Here is a 21052-nt window from a genome sequence, read left to right as displayed (position 1 = left end):
TCAGGTTCATTTTAGAATATGTGGCTCAGCATAAAGAGAGGAAAACAAAAATCAATCATAATTCCAACGTCCAGAAAAGTCACTATCACCATTTTTCATTAAATATACTCCTCTAGAATTTTATTTCTCCAATATTTCTATTAATAGAAACAGTGACCATATTCAGTATATGCTACAGCATATGCAGTATTTCATTTATTTTTGTGTATATATATATATATATATATATATTTGGCCATATCACAGAGCATGTGGGGTTTAAGTACCCCAACCAGGGATCAAACCTGTGACGTCTATATAAAAAGCATGGAGTCTTAACCACTGGACCATCAAAGAAGTCCCTACACTATTTTAAAAATTATTTTTTTCACTTAACAATTGATACTGTTTTCTCATGTCAGTAAATACACCGCAGTGACAACATTGTTAATGGGCATAAGTGGGCATGCTTAATTGACTAAGTAATTAATCTCGTTATTGAACATTTAGGTTGTTTATAACATTTTCATGATTATAAATAGCAGCAATGAACATCTTTTCTTATACATCTTCACATATTTGCTGTTCTCTCCTTAAGGTAGAGTTCAGGAAATGGATTTACTACTGGGACAGAATATATGCTGCGTGGTTTTCAGGATACCTGAGAGACACTATAACACCTTCAAGAGTCAAGACACAAAAAAGCCCATGATTTTGCCACTGCCTGTTGTGAACTCGCTTCTATAATGCTTGTTGGTTGTTGTTGTGGTTTAGTTACTAAGTCGAGTCCAACTCTTTTGCAACCTCATGGACTATACCCGCCAGGCTCTTCCATCCAAGGAATTTCCCAGGCAAAAATACTGGAGTGGGTTTCCTCTTCCTTCTCCAGCGGATCTTCCCACATCAAACCCACATCTCCCACATTGGCAGGTGGATTCTTTACCACTGAGCCACCAGGGAAGCCCAGATATAGCTTTTACTTTCTGCTAAACATACCTGCCTGGCAGCTAAGAACAATTTCATCATTTAGGATATTTGTTTCTTTTTTAAATTCAGCATAATCTGACTATATAAAAATACAACAGTCACTTACATGGTGGCAGTTCTGCTATTTAACAGGCATAAGCAAATTCTGTCCATATCCATCAGATCAGTCAGTACCCATACCATGAGAGTGATTAAAATCTTGTGGTGGTGTTCTCTGTCACTAAGGCATGCAGCATAGGCCATTTGACCTCATACTAAATAACCCCATTTTCTGGAGCTGGACTTTCTCTTACAATGGCCGTGCTGCAATTACCCACCACTTATGATCACGATTACTTTCATACCTAAACTCTTTTTGTTTATTGCTTCTAAGAGTTATTTGTACACAATAAAAAGAAAGTTGTATCGCCCAAGGGAGCCAAAAGAAAATGTCCTATTAATAAATTCTTCAAAGAATTCTTCAAAGATGAGGCTTTGATGAACTTCATGAGACTAGAACTCCTTAGATTTTTCTCTCAAGCTAACTGTGAAAATGTGTGAGAACATCCTACAGAATCATAAAGTTGTTCAAGACCTTAGGGCCTTAATAAGTCATCATATGGGGAGGATTGTACATGGAAAGACTTAGCAGTGGCCTCAAAATTTCTTTCTAGAAGGACAATTAACTTGGAAAAAAAATATTAGAGGCATATATTTAAGCAAGCACACTTTCATTAGCATAAAATTTTGGGTTGGGATTGCCCCCATTCCACCACATCATTTCAAGGCATGTTACTTCTCTAACAAGGATCACAATCTTCCTTGGTAATAATGTTACTCATTATCCTTGAATTAATTCATTCTTTTTTCCCTGATTTTCTTGCCAGGAGAAAGTCTGTAGAGGGTGTGTATATAGAGTGTGTGTGTGTGTAGAGTACAATACCACTTTTCAGGTGTTTCTAACAAACTAGTGCATCTATATAAACTTTTTAAAATTAATTAAAGCATCTCTGGGCTTCCCAGGTGGCTCAGTGCTAAAGAACCTGCCTGCGAATGCAGGAGACTCAAAAGATGCAGGTTTAATCCCTGGGTCAGAAAAATCCCCTCGAGGAGGAAATGGCAACCCACTCTAGGGGGTTGCTTGAGCAATCCCATTGACAGAGGAGCCTGGAAAGTTATAGTCCATGGGGTTGCAAAGAATCAGACATGACCCAGTGACTGAGCACAAAGTATCCCTATTTAAGAGTCAGATTCATTTTTTACTTTGTTTTATGGATTACAAAGAATCAATCTATGGACTAGTCTAGTCTTACAATAATAATCTCTAAATGTAACTTGCTTCTAGGGAGACATACAAGTGAACCCAGTTAAAAAAATAGAAAGGAATATGCTTACAGTTTGAATGCTACAACAAACAGCACTTGGAAAGTTTATTGCAGTGGCATTCCCACCTGCTAAACAAGAAGGAAAATTAATTAGAATTATAAAGAAATATTAAATTTTCACTGCAAACACCAGTATATTCCCATTGCCATCTGGTAATGAATGAGAAAAGTTGAATAATCATATGGCCAGATACTGTAGGCACTACAGGAGTTATACCAAGTCAATGACATTTACTAATTTAACCTGCAACCTGTGCTTCTTAACCATTTTATCATGGTCCCTTCCAAAATGAAACCCTTTTTTGTCTCTGTGGAAAAAGGTGCAGGTTCACAGAAAGTTTACCTACAATTTCAAGGAGTCGTAGTGGCCCATTCTCAGAGCTAGGTTAAAAATTACCATTTAAGGTAGGTAGTCAGATTTTTCACAATAGCTGAGAAACTGCCAATGAGTGCTCAGAAGCCACTGCATACCAAAGAACAGAACTGCCCTGTGCAAATGGATGGTATATTGGTTTTACATTTAAAATATTAGAGAAATGCACTAAGATATCCCAAACAGGTGGCATCCAACTCCTACATTATGTGACAATGTGCCCAGATATTGATCCAAAAGTGCTATAAAAAACACGCTACATCAGCCCCCAAGGCAAATATAGTGTATATATAGTGTGTATATATTTATATATATACTATATATATATATGTATATAGTTATCCTACATTGGCCTTGGGGCTGAGATAACATATATCATAAATATAACATACTATCCTGTAATATAATGTGTTTTTATATTAAAGTTTTAGGTAGTATCCATATACATATTATGTCTTAATTTTGAATATTCAGATTTTAATAACATTTTGAAATATCTCTTTTGTCACACAGAACATATACTGTTGACCCTCCTAAGCAACTATAGGCCAAATACAGAATTCTCTCTTTACTGAGTATCTATTCTATACCAAGCACTCTACAGAATGGGTGATGTTGTAAAAACACCAAGGATTTGAGTCAGATAAAATTTGACTTCAGTGTTGACAATGTCCCTTACCAACGTGACCTTGATTAAGGTCCTTTACATATACATTTACATATGTATGCATGTAAATATATAATTTTCTAACTTGGGTAACCTTGAACTGCAAGCTGTTGATAGCACCTGTTTCAGAGCGTAGTCACATTAGATGATGCATGAAAGGTGCTAAGCAGCATATTGGAAAAATATCAACTATACTATCTATACTATTATGTTGTTATATAATAATAGGAGCAATGGAGCGGGGAACACCATGCAATGAACTTTCCAAATATCATGTCCTTCATGCCTTACAAACATGCAGTGAGGAATGAAACAATTTGCCCATGGGCATGAGGCTTGAAGCTGCCATGGGTGGGCAGTTGAATTGGAAGCTGCTTGGCTCCAAAGCAGAACTAAAGGTCCTCCCCAGGCTGGCAATGGCAAGAAGTAAACCTGCCCTAGAAGAATTAAGTGAGATAATATACAACAGTTTACTGGCACATTTGTCTGCAAAGGTAGGTAAAAGGCCATATGGTGACCAAAATTCCTTCTGGACTAACACCGTTTGCTTTGTGAGGCTTTAACCCACTCAAGTGTGACTCGGGCACTGTGAGGATTTGGCCGGAGGGCCTCAGTGATGCTGCCAAGACGGCAGCAGTCACAGAGGTCATGGGGACACAGTTGTTCCCATGTCTGTCCCACACGGGCAAGTCTACCTTGACCAGGTTTTAGTGACATATTTAAGAGAACAATTTCCCATTTCCTACTTTGTTCTTCCTCTTAGCCTAAAAGTGCGGGGTGGAATTGCTCCAGCTGCTCTCACCTGTATTTTAATCTGCTTTCTTTTTGTTTTTGTGCCTAGAAAGAGTTCACACCAAGGATTCCACTTTCCAAACCAAATGTAACTATTAGCTAATCCCAATTTGAATTGGTCCCATTCTGAGTCCCACTGCATGTTCATTTTCAATTAAGAGTGTCTTTGAATGATCGGCAAAATGTAGGCCATACTGGGTGTCTGCTACAGATTAGCAACTCCTGAGCATGATGAGTCATATTCATGAGGAGTCTTGCAAAGCCTGACCTTGCTTGGATGCTTCACAGGTGCAAGGACACATAAGCCAATTCTGCATTACAAAGGGGTTCACATGGGGCACTCCCCAAATTTACCACCATGGGTAACAGAGTTAGCTGGGAAAGACGACAGGACTCAGCATTACCTTTCTCCATCACAGGAAAGACAGACAAATCTTACATCCCAAAGAATATAGACCTGCCCAAATTAGGGAGAATAGGGAGTACTTTAGGGGTGGAATAGCAGAATCTCAGAGGGGCATGCATCTTTGGTGCTGGTGTCCATGTCCTCAACCCATCTCAAAGTGTCCACATGGAATGAAAGCTTGACAAGACAGCAGGGGAGACTCATGGCTCTGTGTAGTCTCTGGAGCTTAGAGGAAATGCAAACAGATGACTAGTTTGGTCTGGACCAGCTTAGTTTGGATTTAATACTTTTAAGGCTCTGTCCAGGGAAGTGAGCCAAGAAATAAGTTGAAAATCAAGGCTGGTTCATTTAATTTAGAAAAATATGGATATGCATGCGGATATTTTCAGGTCAGACAAGCTTCATATATACTCAGTTGTACATACATCTAGACATTCTAAGTAATAATCATAATTGCCACTCTATCACTTACATTTTAACTGTGCCCTAAGATTTTTATCTCAGTTAATCCTCATAAGAATAAGTAACATTCAATCCATTTTCCACAGGGTAAACACAGATTCAAAGATGGTAAGATATTTGCTCTAGTGGCGTAGCTAATTGGAGTAATCAGTACTGGCACTCAATTCAGACTTGTCTTAATCCAGAATATGTGCTCTTAACAATGTGCTAATATCTATCAAAACTTCAAAGCTCCCAGCTGTTCCGAAAAGAAACTGAAGTTACCTGTTGTGTAAGAGTGCCTTGGTGGGTGTGTTACACTTGTCTTACGTGTGCAGGTAGACTGGGTTCCTGCAGTCTGCGTGGTGGAAGATGAAGAAGCTACAGGAATGACAAGAATGGAAAATGGGATTCAATTTGTGGAGGAGAATTTCCACCACCAACAAAAATAACAGAACTAAAATCAGGAATTACCCTTTTGCATTTTCTTAGAGAAAAAATCAAGGATGGCCATCAGGGATTACCCTACCATATAGCTATTTCATTGTCATGGAGAAATCTGTTCTAGATGATGAGCTAGAGAACTTAACAAAAGACAGAATTATTTCACTTTATATATACTTAAAATTCCCATAAAGCCTACGACAGTGCATCTTAAGAAGGACATCTAGTTATCTTGGGTTCATACCAGTGATATTAAATGTTTGTGGAACATAGCCGTGGAGCTGGCATTAAGCCAGTCCCTTCACAAGAACCCCAATCTGGATTTCCTGACCTTATTCAAGTTCCTAATTATCCATCTACACATCTTTCCAGAGAGATGCACATATTAACCAACACAGAAAATAAACTAAGAATATCCAAGTTCTTGAGGTTACATTAAGGCAAAATATTGTCCAAAGTCTGAGTCCTGGTAAAGAGCCACAGAGCAATGTTCCTGGTACCCTGGTTCCTTCTGCAGTTGTGTTCTGGTCACTCCTTTCACAGGACTCATATCCTGTGTTATTTAACTCATCTTTCATTTCTCAACAAAAAAACTTCACTGGGATTTCTCAGAGCTATGTTTCCTTTCTCCTTTCTTGAAATCTCTCCATTATTTTCTATCATTCATCTCATCTCATCCGCAGAGTTGACCATTTGTCTCTTAAAAAGATTCTTATATCCCTTCCTCTGAGAGCACCACAGAATTTCCAGGCAAGTTAGTAGTGCCAGATTTGGAAGCCTGTTAATAGGCTAGACTATACCTAGACTATACCTCAGCCTTAACACTGCGCCCAGGATGGTCTATATCCAATCCTTTAAAGGCTTCTGGGCTTGGAAACACAACTGTTTACCTGGCTTGAGGTCCTTTGTGGGAGTGGGCATTGGAAGGGCAGAGGTCGAGGCCCCCGTTGTCATATGAGGATTCGTGACTACTATAGTAGTGCTGTCCCTTTCTGGAATAGTGGTGTTCCCTGTTGGAGTAGCGGTGTTGGTTGTTCTTGGATTCTCGGCAGTACTGGTCCTTGTGCTTTCTGTAGTAATACTGGGGTTCACTGTTGTAGGTGGAGCTAAAATCAACATGAGAGCAAGGATTCATCATACTGCAGGAAATAAGAGCCTATGAATCAATACAACCAAAGAGACTGTCCTCAGGCAGAAATGAACACTTATCTCCCATGAACCCGGAGTTCACATCATTGGTCAACTAGAATCTCTGACTGAGGGGTGAGTGAAGACATGGTCACAACAATAAAACAGCTGCATTGAAAGGATAAAATCTGGGGAGGTATGGACCTGAAAACAATCATACCTGGGATTTGTGCTGAACACTTTGTAAAAACTAGTCATGTATATTATATTTATGTATCTAAATAAACATCTGTGAGTAAGGGGAAAACGTCTAGATCCTGAAGCCACATTTGCCTTCTCAGTGGTATATGACTAGGACCTAAATAATAGCTCCTAAGAAACAGAATATTTACCAAAGAAATGCCATTCTATCAGTCAGCCTTATGAGGACCCTTCCAAAAGACTTGCATGCTAAATGCAGATTAATTCACACGAAAAGCATACGCTAGATAACACAGATGCATTATGCACTTGGTTAGAAGGAGGACTAGATGTTTTAAGGTTCCTTTCTACATAAGAGATAATAACCTCAGGTAATAACTTTGGCGCTTTCCAGAACCAGAAATCCTGTAGGATTCCAAATCACTTATTGAAGTCCTCAGAGACACCCAGAGAAAGAACTGAAATTAGAAGTGAGTCAAAACACAGTGGCACAAGAGCAAAAGTTTAGGGTAGACTCAAGAATGTGGACTTTTTTTCTTAAGGGACATCTATTTTGCCCACAAGCAGTATTCTCGATTTTCAACTCTACAAAATATAAATTAGAACATCAAGTCTCTTGAATATGAGACAACTGCTGTGAAAACACATTTGAAGGGATCAAGTCAGCTTAATTTGGAAACTAGCCAATTTTGCCCTCAAGAACAAAATCTTTTTTCAACAAGTATTTTTGTACAAGGCATTAGTAAGTATTTTAGCCTTTGGGGGCCCTGTGATCTCAGTGATAATTGCTCTGATCTATCAGTGTGAAAATAGCCATTCACAGTATATAAGTGAATAGCTGAGTCTGTGTTTCAATAAAATTTTATTTATAAAACTGTTGGTGAGTCTGTTTTACAATCTGATCTGGTCCTGGAGCTACAATTTGCCAATCCTGGTCTAAAAGTGTAGTCAGAGGTTTTGATGAAAAGTGCACCCCAATCCCCTCCATTCTTTTTGAAATCAAATCTAGACAAAAAGAGGAAGCAAGCAAAAAAATCTGACCAAAGGACTATAACAAGGAGGAAGTCTACTTGGCTTTTTTAACTAACTGTCTTCCTTGGTGGAAAATATTTCCTGAGGAAGAAGCTAGGAAGCTAAGGGTAGAAGGAGATGCTGAGGAAGAACCTTAACAGAAGGTTGAAAAGTAAGTTCATCCTGTCAAAAGTGCAAGAAAACTTAAGCAAAGAATTGGATTGGAGGCAGAGAGTCACTTTGGCTCAGTCATGGACTGGTTTCCCTCTGGACAGGGCAGTGAATTTGTAAATATTCATCTCTTAAAGATTTCTGAGCACTACAAAATTTCCCTAATTTCCTCCTATGTCATTAAAAAATATATTCAGCTAGACCAATCATATAATATCACAACTCCAAAAATGATCTCCTCCCAAGCTGTCTCTTTCCTACATGTCTCTATGGTCAGCCTCTTTGGCTTCCGTTAACTGACTCCTAGATGCAGTTTCCCTAGGGTCATGGTCTCTGCATCATAATTGACCTTATTTCACCTGCCTTCCTCAAGGACACAGAATAAAAAGTTGGAAGACTGCAATATCAAATTCATTTAAAGCAAAAAAGAGACATAACTTATGTAGGCCTGGATATAGTGTTCTGTTTGCAATAGAAGACTTTTGTGGGAGAACATTCATTAGGAAAGAGTACCAGAAACCAGGAAATCCTGAAGAATCTTGTCCTTTCATCAAAAGGTAAGAAAAAGTAGGATGTCTACATCAAGATGGAACAATGTAAACTTTCCTGATTTTTTTATTTCACAAAACTCTTAAAAGCTACCAGTGAACATTTATTGAGATGCAAGTGTTTTCTTATTGCAATAAGCCCATTTTAATTTTTAAAGAAGTAATTTAGTGATACGGTGTGAAATGTGCTTCAAAAAATCCAAGACATGGCAGAGGGAGGAGGTGAAACTCTATAGTATAAAGGCTCATACAATGTATGTGCAACAAGACTGAATTGGCCCCTGTTAAAGCCAAATTATACAAATACTTGACCAGACATTATATCACCTATTTTACACATGTGAAATTCTCTGTAAGTCCTAAAATGTTAGGAAAGGATATTTAAAATTTCTGTTAAGAAATAATCTCAGAGCAAAGGACAGTTCTTCAAGTGGAATAAATTCAGCTCCATAAAAATTTTTACTATATCTCAGTGTGGAACAGTGAATGCTCTTTCATGAACCAACTAGCACTACTAAAGGACTACTTTAGGGGATAGCTTTCTGACTGGGAAGTTCCTCTAGCCTGTGGTCTTGAATCAAGGTTAGTGTTAACACTTCATTCTACACAAATACAGTTATTTGTGTAGATAAAGTTATTTTATACCAAGAGTGATTAGAAAACAAGATTACAGGAACCTCTTTTTTCCTTGTTAATGAAAGAAGAAGTTATATCAAACAAAAAAACCACGGAAGCTCACAGCAAGTGATCAAAGTAAATAGGAATACAAGCTCACGTGTCTTAATACACAACTCTAGGATGTTTTTTTATGTCATTGAACTACCCTCTCTTCTCAATACGCAGCAATGCAAGCCACTGTCAAGAACTGCACTCTCTGTGCTCAAAGAAATATTAATTTCACAAATATTTCCTTTTAGCTCATAATGTTTGGAACAAGAAATATTTGGGGCATAAAGAGGGACAAGAAAGGAAGAATAATGTATAATTTGCATAGGAAAATTTCCAACAATAATAACAAAACTAAAATCAGGAATTACTCTTTGATACTTTCTTAGAGAAAAATTTAAGGATGGCCATGAGGTATTACCCTGCCATATAGATATTTTATTATTATTAATAAATCTACTCTAAATGATGATGTGGAGAGTTTAACAATAGACAGAATTATTTCACTTTTTATACTCTTAGAATTCCCATAAAGCCTACAACTGTGCATATTAAGAAGGGCACCCAGTTAAACTTGAGTTCATACCAGTGATATTAAATGTTCATGGACCAGGGCCTTGGAGCTGGCACTAATACACTCTCTTCACAAGAACAACAATGTGGATTTCCTGACCTTATTCAAGTTCCTAATTATCCATCTACACATCTTTCCAGGGAGATGCACATATTAACCAGCACAGAAAATAAGCTAAGAATATCCAAGTTCTTGAGGTTACATTAAGGCAAAGTACTGTCCAAAGTTAGAGTCTTGGTAAAGAGCCACAGAGCAATGTTCCTGGTACCCTGTCCTTCTGCAGTTGTGTTCTGGTCACTCCTTTCACAGGACAGATATCCCGTGTTATTTAACTCATCTTTCATTTCTCACTAAAAAACTTCACTGGGATTTCTCAGGGCTATGTTTCCTTTCTCCTATCTTGAAATCTCTCCTTCACTTTCTATCAGACATCTCATCTGATGTGCAGAGTTGATCATTTGTCTCTTAGTAAGATTCTTATATCCCTTCCCCTGAGAGAACCGAAGAATTTCCAGGCAGGTTAGTGGTGCTGCCTGAACAAGAGCTCCCAAACTTGGACTTTCCTTATTGCCTCTCATTGGTCTTCTTTTTACTTGCTCACCGTGGACTTCACATTTCAACATCACCTTTACTCTTGTTCTTAGCAGTCTTTGTTTTTTTGTGGAGTTTTTCGTTTCTTTGTTTAGTCATTGCTTTTGGTAGTAGCATTTTGGTTTTTTCTTTTGTTTGTTTTTGCGTCCCCAAATGCTCAAATCTACAACAGGATGTGGCTCACTTTAGGAACTAAAAACAGGGCAACAAGAAAGTCTGATGATCAGAGTCTTTATTCAACTGAAATCTGTGAAAGACCTTTTTGGCTTAACTTCTTTCTCTAGTTTGGGTCATTGTGGGCATCTTTCTTTTCTCCACTGCTCCTAATGACTTAATTTTTGTTTATTTATTAAAAAAAATACATTTCATCTTAATCAGAAGATAATGTAGAAGAATGACTCTGATGAACTTATTTGTAGGCCAGCAATAGAGACACAGACATAGAGAAGAGATTTGTTAACACAGCACGGGGGAGGAGCAGGTGGGCTCATGTGATTTCACATCCAACCAGTGCAGGAGTATTTTAGGTGACCAGCATGGACAGGGTCACAGAGCAGAGAGAGGGAATGGATGTGAGGACAGATGCCCCTGCAGTGGATCTTCTTCAGTGTTCTCCTCCTTTCTACCCTGTAAATCTCAACTGTAATTTCAGACTTTGAGGGAAATTATCAGGATACATGTAATACTCACTGAGTTTTATCCACCCGGAGGTCCTATGGACAAATACACCAAGACTTTCTTTCTGAACCTCTGTTTTAAACAAAGGCCATAACTTACACGTGTTCCTCAAACCAGGAGCACTAATCCATGCACTCAGTAGACACAAACTATTAAATCAATTAAAAAAGTAAATCAATATTGAGAAAGTCAACAGAAGCTCTAGTGTGCTGCCTGGAAGAAAACTTTTTTAAAAATAAACTTTCATGACTCTAAATTCCCAGTTTTAACCTAAAGACCTCTCTTCCAAACTCAGTTCAATGACCAGTCCTTCAGATCCCTCCTAGTTGAATACACACACGGTTCAGTGTGAGTGAAAGGAAATCAATGTGTTCCAACAGACGTGTTTGGCTAAGAGGTTGTGATATTTCTGTTACTTCTCAGATTCCAGAGTCACTTCAAAGTGTCAAAGAGTTGGGGAGGCTCTAGGAATCTCCAAAGGTAAAAGCTATCTTTTTAATCCAAAAAATAGAACATTTGATCATAAACAGGTCTTCTGAATGGCAAGCTATTTCCCCACCCATAAGTCAAATTATTCTCCATTTGTATTAAACCTAAACTTTTAACTAACAGAAATCTGAAGTATAAACTCTGGACCCTGAATTGAAAAAACAAACGCGTGCATTTTAAATCTATTCAGTCCTTAAATCTGATGTTTACTTTATTACAGTATGAGTACATTTCCTGCTACATAAATATATTAAAGGGTGCTAGAAGCAAAACTGTGTAAGACATTGACACCCTGAAAAGACAGGGTAATTGTATAAAGGTGGTTCCAGTGAGGATGTCAGATCAGGATAAATTCATCCAAATACATGCTCTATGATCAGGATAGAATGCAGAGAGGCCCCAAAATTCAAATTAATGGGACAATCTAGACTCAACCATTTTCTATTCATATGATTCCCAACGATGAACTTAGACACTGTGTCTCAGTCTTCACAAATATAAAGTAGGATTGAGTCACACCTACAGTGCATAGGGTTATCGTAAGAATTAAGTGGATTAATACTTAAGTGGTTAGCCTGGTTCCTGACTCAGGAAACAGAATAAATATTAACTTCACTGAAATTTTCTCCCCAAGTGTTGGATTAGGCCTCAGAATGGCTGAAGTGATTCTATTCACAGCTCATTGTAAGGACAGATTCTCATTTACCTGACCTTGTTCTGGCATTTCTACTTTTCCCTCATAACAACATGTCAACTCAGCCAAGTCCACCTTTCCTTAGATGTCCAAGATCAGTGGTCTAACTTTATTTGTATTAATGAATTCCTGTGAGAATGAGATAAAGAGTCACAAGTCCTTCATTCTGATATGTTTGTACTTCCAAAAGGTGAATGTAACAAGGTATAGTGATAGAGAGAGTCACTAAGTCATCTGACTCTTTGTGACCCTATGGACTATACAGTCCATGGAATTCTCCAGGCCAGAATACTGGGGTGGGTAGACTTTCCCTTCTCCAGGGCATCTTCCCAAACCAGAGATCGAACCCAGGTCTCCCACAATGCAGGCAGATTCTTCACAGCTGAGCCACAAGGGAAGCCCAAGAAAACTGGAGTGGGTAGCCTAGCCCTTCTCCATCAGATCTTCCCAACCCAGGAATCAAACCAGGGTCTCCTGCATTGCAGGCAGATTCTTTACAAACTGAGCTATCAGGGGTAGGAGTTCAGAAACTCTAAAGTCAGATATGGAAGCCTATTAAAACTCCTTACCCTAGACTATACCTCAGCCTTAACACTGTACCCAGGATGGTCTACATCCAATCCTTTAAAGGCTTCTTGGCTCAGAATCACAACTGTTTACCTGGCTTGAGGTCCTTTGTGGGAGTGGGCATTGGAAGGGCAGAAGTAGAGGCCCCCGTTGTCATATGAGGATTCGTGACTACTATAGTAGTGCTGTCCCTTTCTGGAATAGTGGTGTTCCCTGTTGGAGTAGCGGTGTTGGTTGTTCTTGGAGTCTCGGTACTGGTCCTCGTGTTTTCCGTAGTAATACTGGGGTTCACTGTTGTTGTAGGTGGAGCTAAAATCAACATGAGAGCAAGGATTCATCATACTGCAGGAAATAAGAGCCGGTGAATCAATGCAACCAGGGAGACTGTCCTCAGGCAGAAATGAACACTTATCTCCCATGAACCCGGAGTTCACATCATTGGTCAACTAGAATCTCTGACTGAGGGGTGAGTGAAGACATGGCCACAACAATAAAACAGCTGCATTGAAAAGACAAAATCTGGGGAGGTATGGACCTGAAAACAATCATACCTGGGATTTGTGCTGAACACTTTGTAAAAACTAGTCATGTATATTATATTTATGTATCTAAATAAATATCTGTGAGTAAGGGGAAAATGTCTAGATCCTGAAGCTGCATTTGTCTTTTCAGTGATATATGACTAGGGCCTAAATAGTAGCTCCTAAGAAACAGAATATTTACCAAAGAAATGCCATTCTATCAGTCAGCCTTATGAGTACCCTTCCAAAAGACTTGCATGCTAAATGCAGATTAATTCACACCAAGAGCATACGCTAGACAACACAGATGCACTATGCACTTGGTTAGAAGGTGGACTAGATGTTTTAAGGTTCCTTTCTACATGAGAGATAATAACCACAGGTAAAAACTTTGGCGCTTTCCAGAACCAGAAATCCTGTAGGATTCCAAACCACTTATTGAAGTCCTCAGAGACATCCAGAGAAAGAACTGAAATTAGAAGTGAGCCAAAACACAGTGCTTGGCACAAGAGCAAAAGTTTAGGGTAGACTCAAGAATGTGGACTTTTTTTCTTAAGGGGCATCTATTTTGCCCACAAGCAGTATTCTCGATTTTCAACTCTACAAAATGTAAATTAGAACATCAAGTCTCTTGAATATGAGACAACTGCTGTGAAAACTCATTTGAGGGATTCAAGTCAGCTTAATTTGGAAACTAGTCAATTTTGCCTTTAAGAAGAAAAACTTTTTTTTCAACAAGTATTTATGTACAAGGCATTAGTAAATATTTTAGCCTTTGGGGGCCCTGTGATCTCGGTGATAATTACTCAAATCTGTCAGTGTGAAAACAGTCATAGACAGTATATAAACTGAGGCATATATACATATATATACTAGCTGAGGCTGTGTTTCAATAAAACTTTATAAAACTACTATTGAGCCTGTTTACAATCTGATATGGTCCTGGAGGTACAGGTTGCCAAGCCTGGTCTAAGAGTATAGTCAAAGGTTTTGATGAAATGTTCAATCCCAATCCCCTCCATTCATTTTGAAATCAAATCTAGACAAAAAGAGGAAGCAAGCAAAAAAATCTGACCAAAGGACTATAACAAGGAGGAAGTCTACTTGGCTTTTTTAACTAACTGTCTTCCTTGGTGGAAAATATTTCCTGAGGAAGAAGCTAGGAAGCTAAGGGTAGAAGGAGATGCTGAGGAAGAACCTTAACAGAAGGTTGAAAAGTAAGTTCATCCTGTCAAACGTGCAAGAAAACTTAAGCAAAGAATTGGATTGGAGGCAGAGAGTCACTTTGGCTCAGTTATGGACTGGTTTCCCTCTGGACAGGGCAGTGAATTTGTAAATATTCATCTCTTAAAGATTTCTGAGCACTACAAAATTTCCCTAATTTCCTTCTATGTCATTAAAAAATATATTCAGCTAGACCAATCATATAATATCACAATTCCAAAATGATCTCTTGAAAAGCTGTCTCTTTTCCACATGTCTCTAGGGTCAGTCTCTCTTGGCTTCTGTTAATTGACTCTTAGATGCAGTTTCCTTAGAGCCAGCATTTTCTGCATCAGAATTGACCTTATTTCACTTGCCTTCATCAAGGATGCAAGCAAAATACAAAGTTGGAAGACTGCAATATCAACTTCATTTAATGCAAAAAAGAGACATAACTAATGTAGGACTGGGTATTGGATTCTGTGTCGTGGGAGAACATTCATTAGGAAAAAGCACCAGGAACCAGGAAATCCTAAAGAATCTTGTCCTTTCATCAAAAGGTAAGAAAAAGTAGGATGTCTACACCAAGATGGAACAATGTAAACTTCCCTGATTTTTTTATTTCACAAAACTCTTAAAAGCTACCAGTGAACATTTATTGAGATGTAAATGTTTTCATACTGACATAAGCCCATTTTAATTTTTCCAGTAGTCATGTATGGATGTGAGAGTTAGACTATAAAGAAAGCTGAGCACTGAAGAATTGATGTTTCTGAACTATGGTGTTGGAGAAGACTCTTGAGAGTCCCTTGAACTGCAAGGGGATCCCACCAGTCCATCCTAAAGGAGATCAGTCCTGGGTGTTCATTGGAAGGACTGATGTTGAAGCTGAAACTCCAATACTTTGGCCACCTGATGCGAAGAGCTGACTCACTGGAAAAGACCCTGATGCTGGAAGGGATCGGGGGCAGGAGGAGAAGGGGACAACAGAGGATGAGATGGTTGGATGGTATCAGCGACTTAATGGACATGGGTTTGGGTGAACTCTGGGAGTTGGTGATGGACAGGGAGGCCTGGCGTGCTGCGGTTCATGGGGTTGCAAAGAGTCGGACACAACTGAGTGACTCATCTGACTAATTTAGTGATATGGTGTGAAATGTGCTTCATAAAATCCAAGACATGGCAGAAGGAGGGGATAAAACTCTATAGTATAAAGGCTCATACAATATATATGCAACAAGATTGAATTGACCACTATTAAAGCCAAATTATACAAATACTTGACCAGACATTATATTACCTACTTTATACATTTGAAATTCTCTATAAGTCCTAAAAAGTTAGGAAAGGACATTTAAAAATTCTTCTAAGAAATAATCTCAGAGGAAAGGGCAGTTCTTTAAGTGGAATAAATTCAGCTCCATAAAAATGTTCACTATATCTCAGTGGAACAGTGAATGCTTTTTCATTAATCAATTAGCACTCCTAAAGCACTGCCTTAGAAGATATTTTGCTGACTGGGAAGTTTCTTTAGCCTATGGTCTTGAATCAAGGTTAGTGTTAACACTTCATTCTATACAAATACAAGTTATCCTATGAAGAGTTATTAGAAAACAAGATTATAGGAGCCTCTTCTTTCCCTATTCAAGGAAGAAGAGGTTAATATCAAATAGAAAACTCTTTATCTAGGGTAACCCATAGCAAGTGATCAAAGTAAGTAGGAAGACAAGCTCACCTGGCTTTATAGTCAACTTTATGATGTTTTTTTCATCATTGAAAAACCATTTCTTAATACGGCAACAATACAAGCCACTGTCAGAAGGGACTGCATCCTCTATGGTCAAAGAAACATCTCTTCCACCGATATTTCCCTTGAGCTTATAACGTTCATTCTTCCGTTCAGTGACTTTGTATTCCTCAGTACTGATAATGGTATTTTTGCAGTCTAACCAAGAACATTCCCCTCGGCCCCAGCACGTGGATGTGACTTTTCCTTTATAGGAGCAGGGTAGCCTGACAGACTGACCCTCCACTCCAATCACATGTAGGTAAGACGTTACACCATCTGTAAATAAAGAGAAACCAGAGCATGGGGTCTCAATATTTTAACTTTACTTTCAGTTTTTTCTTTATATAGCTTATTTGGTTTGAAATCATCTGACTAACATCTTGAGTTTTTAAAACTTAGGATAAGCATTTTTCTACATTCACATATTCTTTAGCAGCATTATCATTTACTAGATATATTTCTAGATGAAATATCATATAAATGTTTTTCTGTATTCAGAATTACTTCCTAATGGGATAGATTTCTGAGAGAAAGTTTCAGGATAAAGGGAGAAATATGTTCAATCTCTTGGTAGTAAGACCAAATCTCTCTCCAAAAGGTTTGAAATAAATGCCATAACAGTAATACATGAATATGTGTGTATTTCTTTCTGTTTTTGACATGTATCTGCTTATGAAATAGGTAACACATACATGTAGCTTTTCTTCTCCCCTGATTGTCAGTATCTCAGTTGAAATCTCTTTTAAAAACTCCTTTGCATTTTTAGTTTTGATTTTGTCTTTATTGTAAGTTTTTAAATAGCTCTTTCAAAAAAAACAAAAACAAACAAAAATAAATAAATAAATAGCTCTTTCAAATTAAATCACCTCATAACCTTGCTCTTAATCAAATTTAAAAAAAAAAAAAGCAGAGATAAAGTTTTACTTAAAGCATTATTGGTTAGAAGGCCAAAGCTAAGCTGTTTAGAAATCAATTCTTAGGAAATTGAGTTTATAACACTTTCAGGAGAAACTGAAGCTTATCATGGGCTTAAGGATCAACCAGATAAATTCAAGCAGGGATCCCTTCTTGAGCAATGTATAAGGAAGCACAGTCCACTTACCCAGGTGAAACCAAAAAACTGGAGAACATTCAGTCAAATACTAAATGTTGCCTCTTAAAAAACAAACAAACAAAAACACCTCTCTCCTGAGTCAGTGGCTTAAAAATCCCTACATTGTCAAATGCAGTCCGAGTGGTCCATAAAAGAATCTGAGTCTCATGACTAATCATAGGGCTGGGCTGTAATTCTGGGAAGTGCTCTGGGAATAAAACACTCATTGATACATAAAATAAGAGTCTAGTTTTTTCACTGGAATTCTGGTAATATTTAATTTTGCTTAGTATCATTTTTGGATTACAAAGGTAATACAGGCTAAATATAAAAATTTGTTCTAGAAGTATAATTTAAAAAAATATGTTTCCTCATATTCCCAACTCTAGAGATTGTTTTAAAATTTAGGATATGTGTATTCCTAAATTTCCCCTGTCTCATAGGATATTTTTAATTAAAATATTTTATTTATTAAAAAAATTTTTTTGGTCACACAGCATGGTCTGTGGGACCTTAATTACTCATTCAAGGATGGAACCCCTGCACCCTGCATTGGAAGCACAGAGTCTTAACAACTGGAAAAGTAGGGAAATTAAAATATTTTCTTTTTAAGAGAAATATTTGCCCACAGTTGAAAAAATCAAAAAGCACAGAATGGTACAGTAAAGGACTCTTTCCTTCCCCCCTCATCCCCATTTCTTCTTCTCATCCCCTTCTACACTGTGATAACAGCTGCTACTGTTTCCTACCTACACATGAGCAGTTCATGCATATATAGCCATCTACCTACCCACCCCTCCATATTTTTTTGTTGTTTAAATATGGGCAGTGGCATAAACCATACTGTACAGCGTCATGCCTTGTAACCCACTCACAGATTTTGTAAGTCTTAGTATTTAAGCAATTTCTTTGGCTTAAGGCTTCAGCCTTGTTCTTTGCTCATTGGTGACCCCATTACCTTCTGACAAAGCCCTAGAACACCTCCGCTGCCTCATCACCAACACAGCCCCTACACTCCCCCATCCTCAGGCTTCCAAAGCACAGCCCACCTGTTCACTTACCTATCAGAAGGAGTAGGAAGCCCAGGATGGCTACCCAAGGATGCATGACGCTATTGTCCTGAAGGAAAGAGAAAGCAAACTGGTTAGTGTGTCCTGCCACCATATAGTATCAGAATCAAAACAGTTAGGTGATGTTTTGGGGGCTCCAAGAAAGGATTAGCCAGAGGCAAAGTGATAAAGAAGTGATTTATGAGAATAGAATGCTTGTGAGGCATCGGATCCAGCAGGTGAGTGTTGTGCCACCCCAAGTACTGAGTGGGTTACATTTTCATCATCAAAGGAGGATAGAGGAGGGGAGAAGACCACCTTCTTTGTCTTTTTTTGAGTCTTCCATCACTAACTCCTCCTACAAGTTGGGTAGGGGAGTTTTTGGCCCTATATGGTGCATCTGGGATTGTCATGGAACTATGGAGAAATTATTTCAGGTTTCAGAACAGTGAGGGTCATTCACTTTGAAATGTCACCTTTCCATAAATTATTTCTCTGTGTGTGTGTGTGTGTGCTGGGAGCATGTCCTAGGGGTCATTACCTTGTTCACGTCACTGGGCAGGTTTTAGGCCCTATTTTCCACTATTGCTATACAGTTTGAAGGCATGTCTTATGCTCCTGTTAAACGGTTTTATGGCTAAGCGAGTTAGCTTGGATTTGTTGTTTGGCAAGCAGGTCTGGCTTTGATGCTGCTAAGTGACTTGCTCTGCTTTATGAGACAAGGAAGCCCACATTGTTTCAGGATTTTTCCATTTTTTTCTTGGGTGATCATTAACTTACAGAGGTCTCTCTTACTTTTTTCTTTACATATAATTACCTAATGGGATTAACTATTAAATCACTATCATGTCCCTTTACTTTGTCCCTATGATTTCCTACTCCAGATGTTTACTGTTTTATGCTTAAAAGTGGGTAAGAGGTAACAATGAATCATTAATTGCTTCCTTCTGAGATTGGATGTAGGCCTGCCTGGGGAAGGACTAAAACACCTGGCTGACTGTCTCTTTTCTGTTGTAAGAATTATAAACCAATTAGTATCATCCTTTTAGTTCTCTTAGATGTTAAGCTTTGGAGGATGGATTTACAAAAGATAAAAATGAAAAGAAATTAAGCATTAAAAGAGATTATAACCATGATTTGGTGATCTAAAACATTTTTCCAAAACAGTTTCTAAATCTGGAAAAGGGTCATTTAAGTCCTTAATCTGTTTGTTTTTTTATTAGGCCCAGTATCTTAATATTTTATACTTCAGGGCTTATTAAGTCTTCTATCTCTGTTAATCTGTTCTTTATTTTCTATTAATATCAATTGGTGATAGAGTTGCTTCCTTGTCCCTCAGGAAACAGAGTGGCCCCTAATTTAGTTAAGTCCCTTCCATTACAGAGATAGGACTTGCCTGGTGGCTCAGTCATTAAGGAATCCGCCTGTAATGCAGACCTGGGTTTGATCCCTGGGTTGGGAAGATCCCCTGGAGAAGGAAATGGCATCCCTCTCCAGTATTCTTGCCTGGGAAACCCCATGGACAGAGGAATCTGGCAAGGGTCATAGGGTTGCAAGAATAAAACACAACTTAGCAATTAAACCACCATACCACCTTCCATTAAAGAGATAGGACAATCAGGCACAAACAGAAAGGAATACAAAAACAACTGGCCATTGATGTTGTACAAAAGGGTTTTTAGGAAAGTGTACCTCTGTCTCTCTCCTGACACTTCCATTATATATTTCTTACGGTTGTTAAGATTTCTAACCCTCTGGGTTAAGACAGAGAAGGTTCCACCAGTATCTCTAAGAAATTCTACTAAGTGGCCTTCCACATCAATGACCACCTGAAGTTTGGCATTAGTTATGTAGATGGTCTCTCTAGGCAAAGTCAGCTTTGGCTTCGGGCGACCTCAGTCTTCTGATCATGAAACTGTCAATAGCCAAGGGCCCCCTGTCACTCATTGGTATCTGGGGCATTCTCTCTTTCAATGTCCTGGATGTTTTCTAAAAGCTCATTGATCACAATTTCCCTTCAAGTGTCCCTTCTGTTCACACCTGGCACATTGATTTTGTATACCCATCGGTCTTGCACAGTCAAATGACCCAGAAAGTCTGGCCTCCCTTTCATGGTCTGTGAGTGAACAGGGCCACTGCCATCATTTGGGCCTTTTGTGTATTTCTCTGGACACATTCAGTCTTTTCGGCCATATCCCTATTATTGAAAACCAAATAAGACAACTAGAGCAAATTGCTCAAAAGGTCTGAGGACCTCCTCCTTCCAGCAGTTGCTTTTTGAATTTTGCATCTGAAGTCTGGGGCAGACTGGGTTATGAAATGTATAGCCAAAAGGACCTGTCCCTCTGGAGAGGAGGGATCCACATTGGGTACTATTTAAAAGCTTCCACTAATCTCCTTTGAAAAGCTGCAGGATTTCCCTCTGGCCCCTGTTGGACTTCTTTCACTTTTTTCATAATTGATGGGTTTCACTATAAGCTTTTTCATACCCACTAATAAATAATTAATCCTATGGTCCTACTTATTTCTATCATTACAATTCATCTGGTCCCCAGTGTGGATCTGCCTCAGGGAAAGCACTGTTTTCCACCTGGTGTACTGCGTGGCCCTCTTGGGCCTGGGCTTC

At 38.5% G+C, this 21052-nt stretch overlaps 1 protein-coding gene across 1 annotated transcript in view; it reads right to left on the bottom strand.

The window, feature by feature from the left end:
- Positions 1 to 21052, bottom strand: part of LOC122440818 (hepatitis A virus cellular receptor 1-like) — a 96739-nt gene that overhangs the window by 6514 nt on the left and 69173 nt on the right. The window contains exons 5-10 of the mRNA XM_043467518.1: positions 18439 to 18496; positions 16231 to 16560; positions 12865 to 13080; positions 6344 to 6559; positions 5295 to 5390; positions 2341 to 2396 (exon numbers count right to left, since the gene is read on the bottom strand). Coding sequence (XP_043323453.1) covers positions 2341 to 2396; positions 5295 to 5390; positions 6344 to 6559; positions 12865 to 13080; positions 16231 to 16560; positions 18439 to 18496 — 972 coding nt within the window. The remainder of the gene's footprint in view (positions 1 to 2340; positions 2397 to 5294; positions 5391 to 6343; positions 6560 to 12864; positions 13081 to 16230; positions 16561 to 18438; positions 18497 to 21052) is intronic.

This window comes from Cervus canadensis, chromosome 4 (assembly GCF_019320065.1).
Source record: "Cervus canadensis isolate Bull #8, Minnesota chromosome 4, ASM1932006v1, whole genome shotgun sequence".
In the NCBI taxonomy this organism is placed as follows: Eukaryota; Metazoa; Chordata; class Mammalia; order Artiodactyla; family Cervidae; genus Cervus; species Cervus canadensis.
This window is presented reverse-complemented; position numbering and strand designations above follow the sequence as displayed.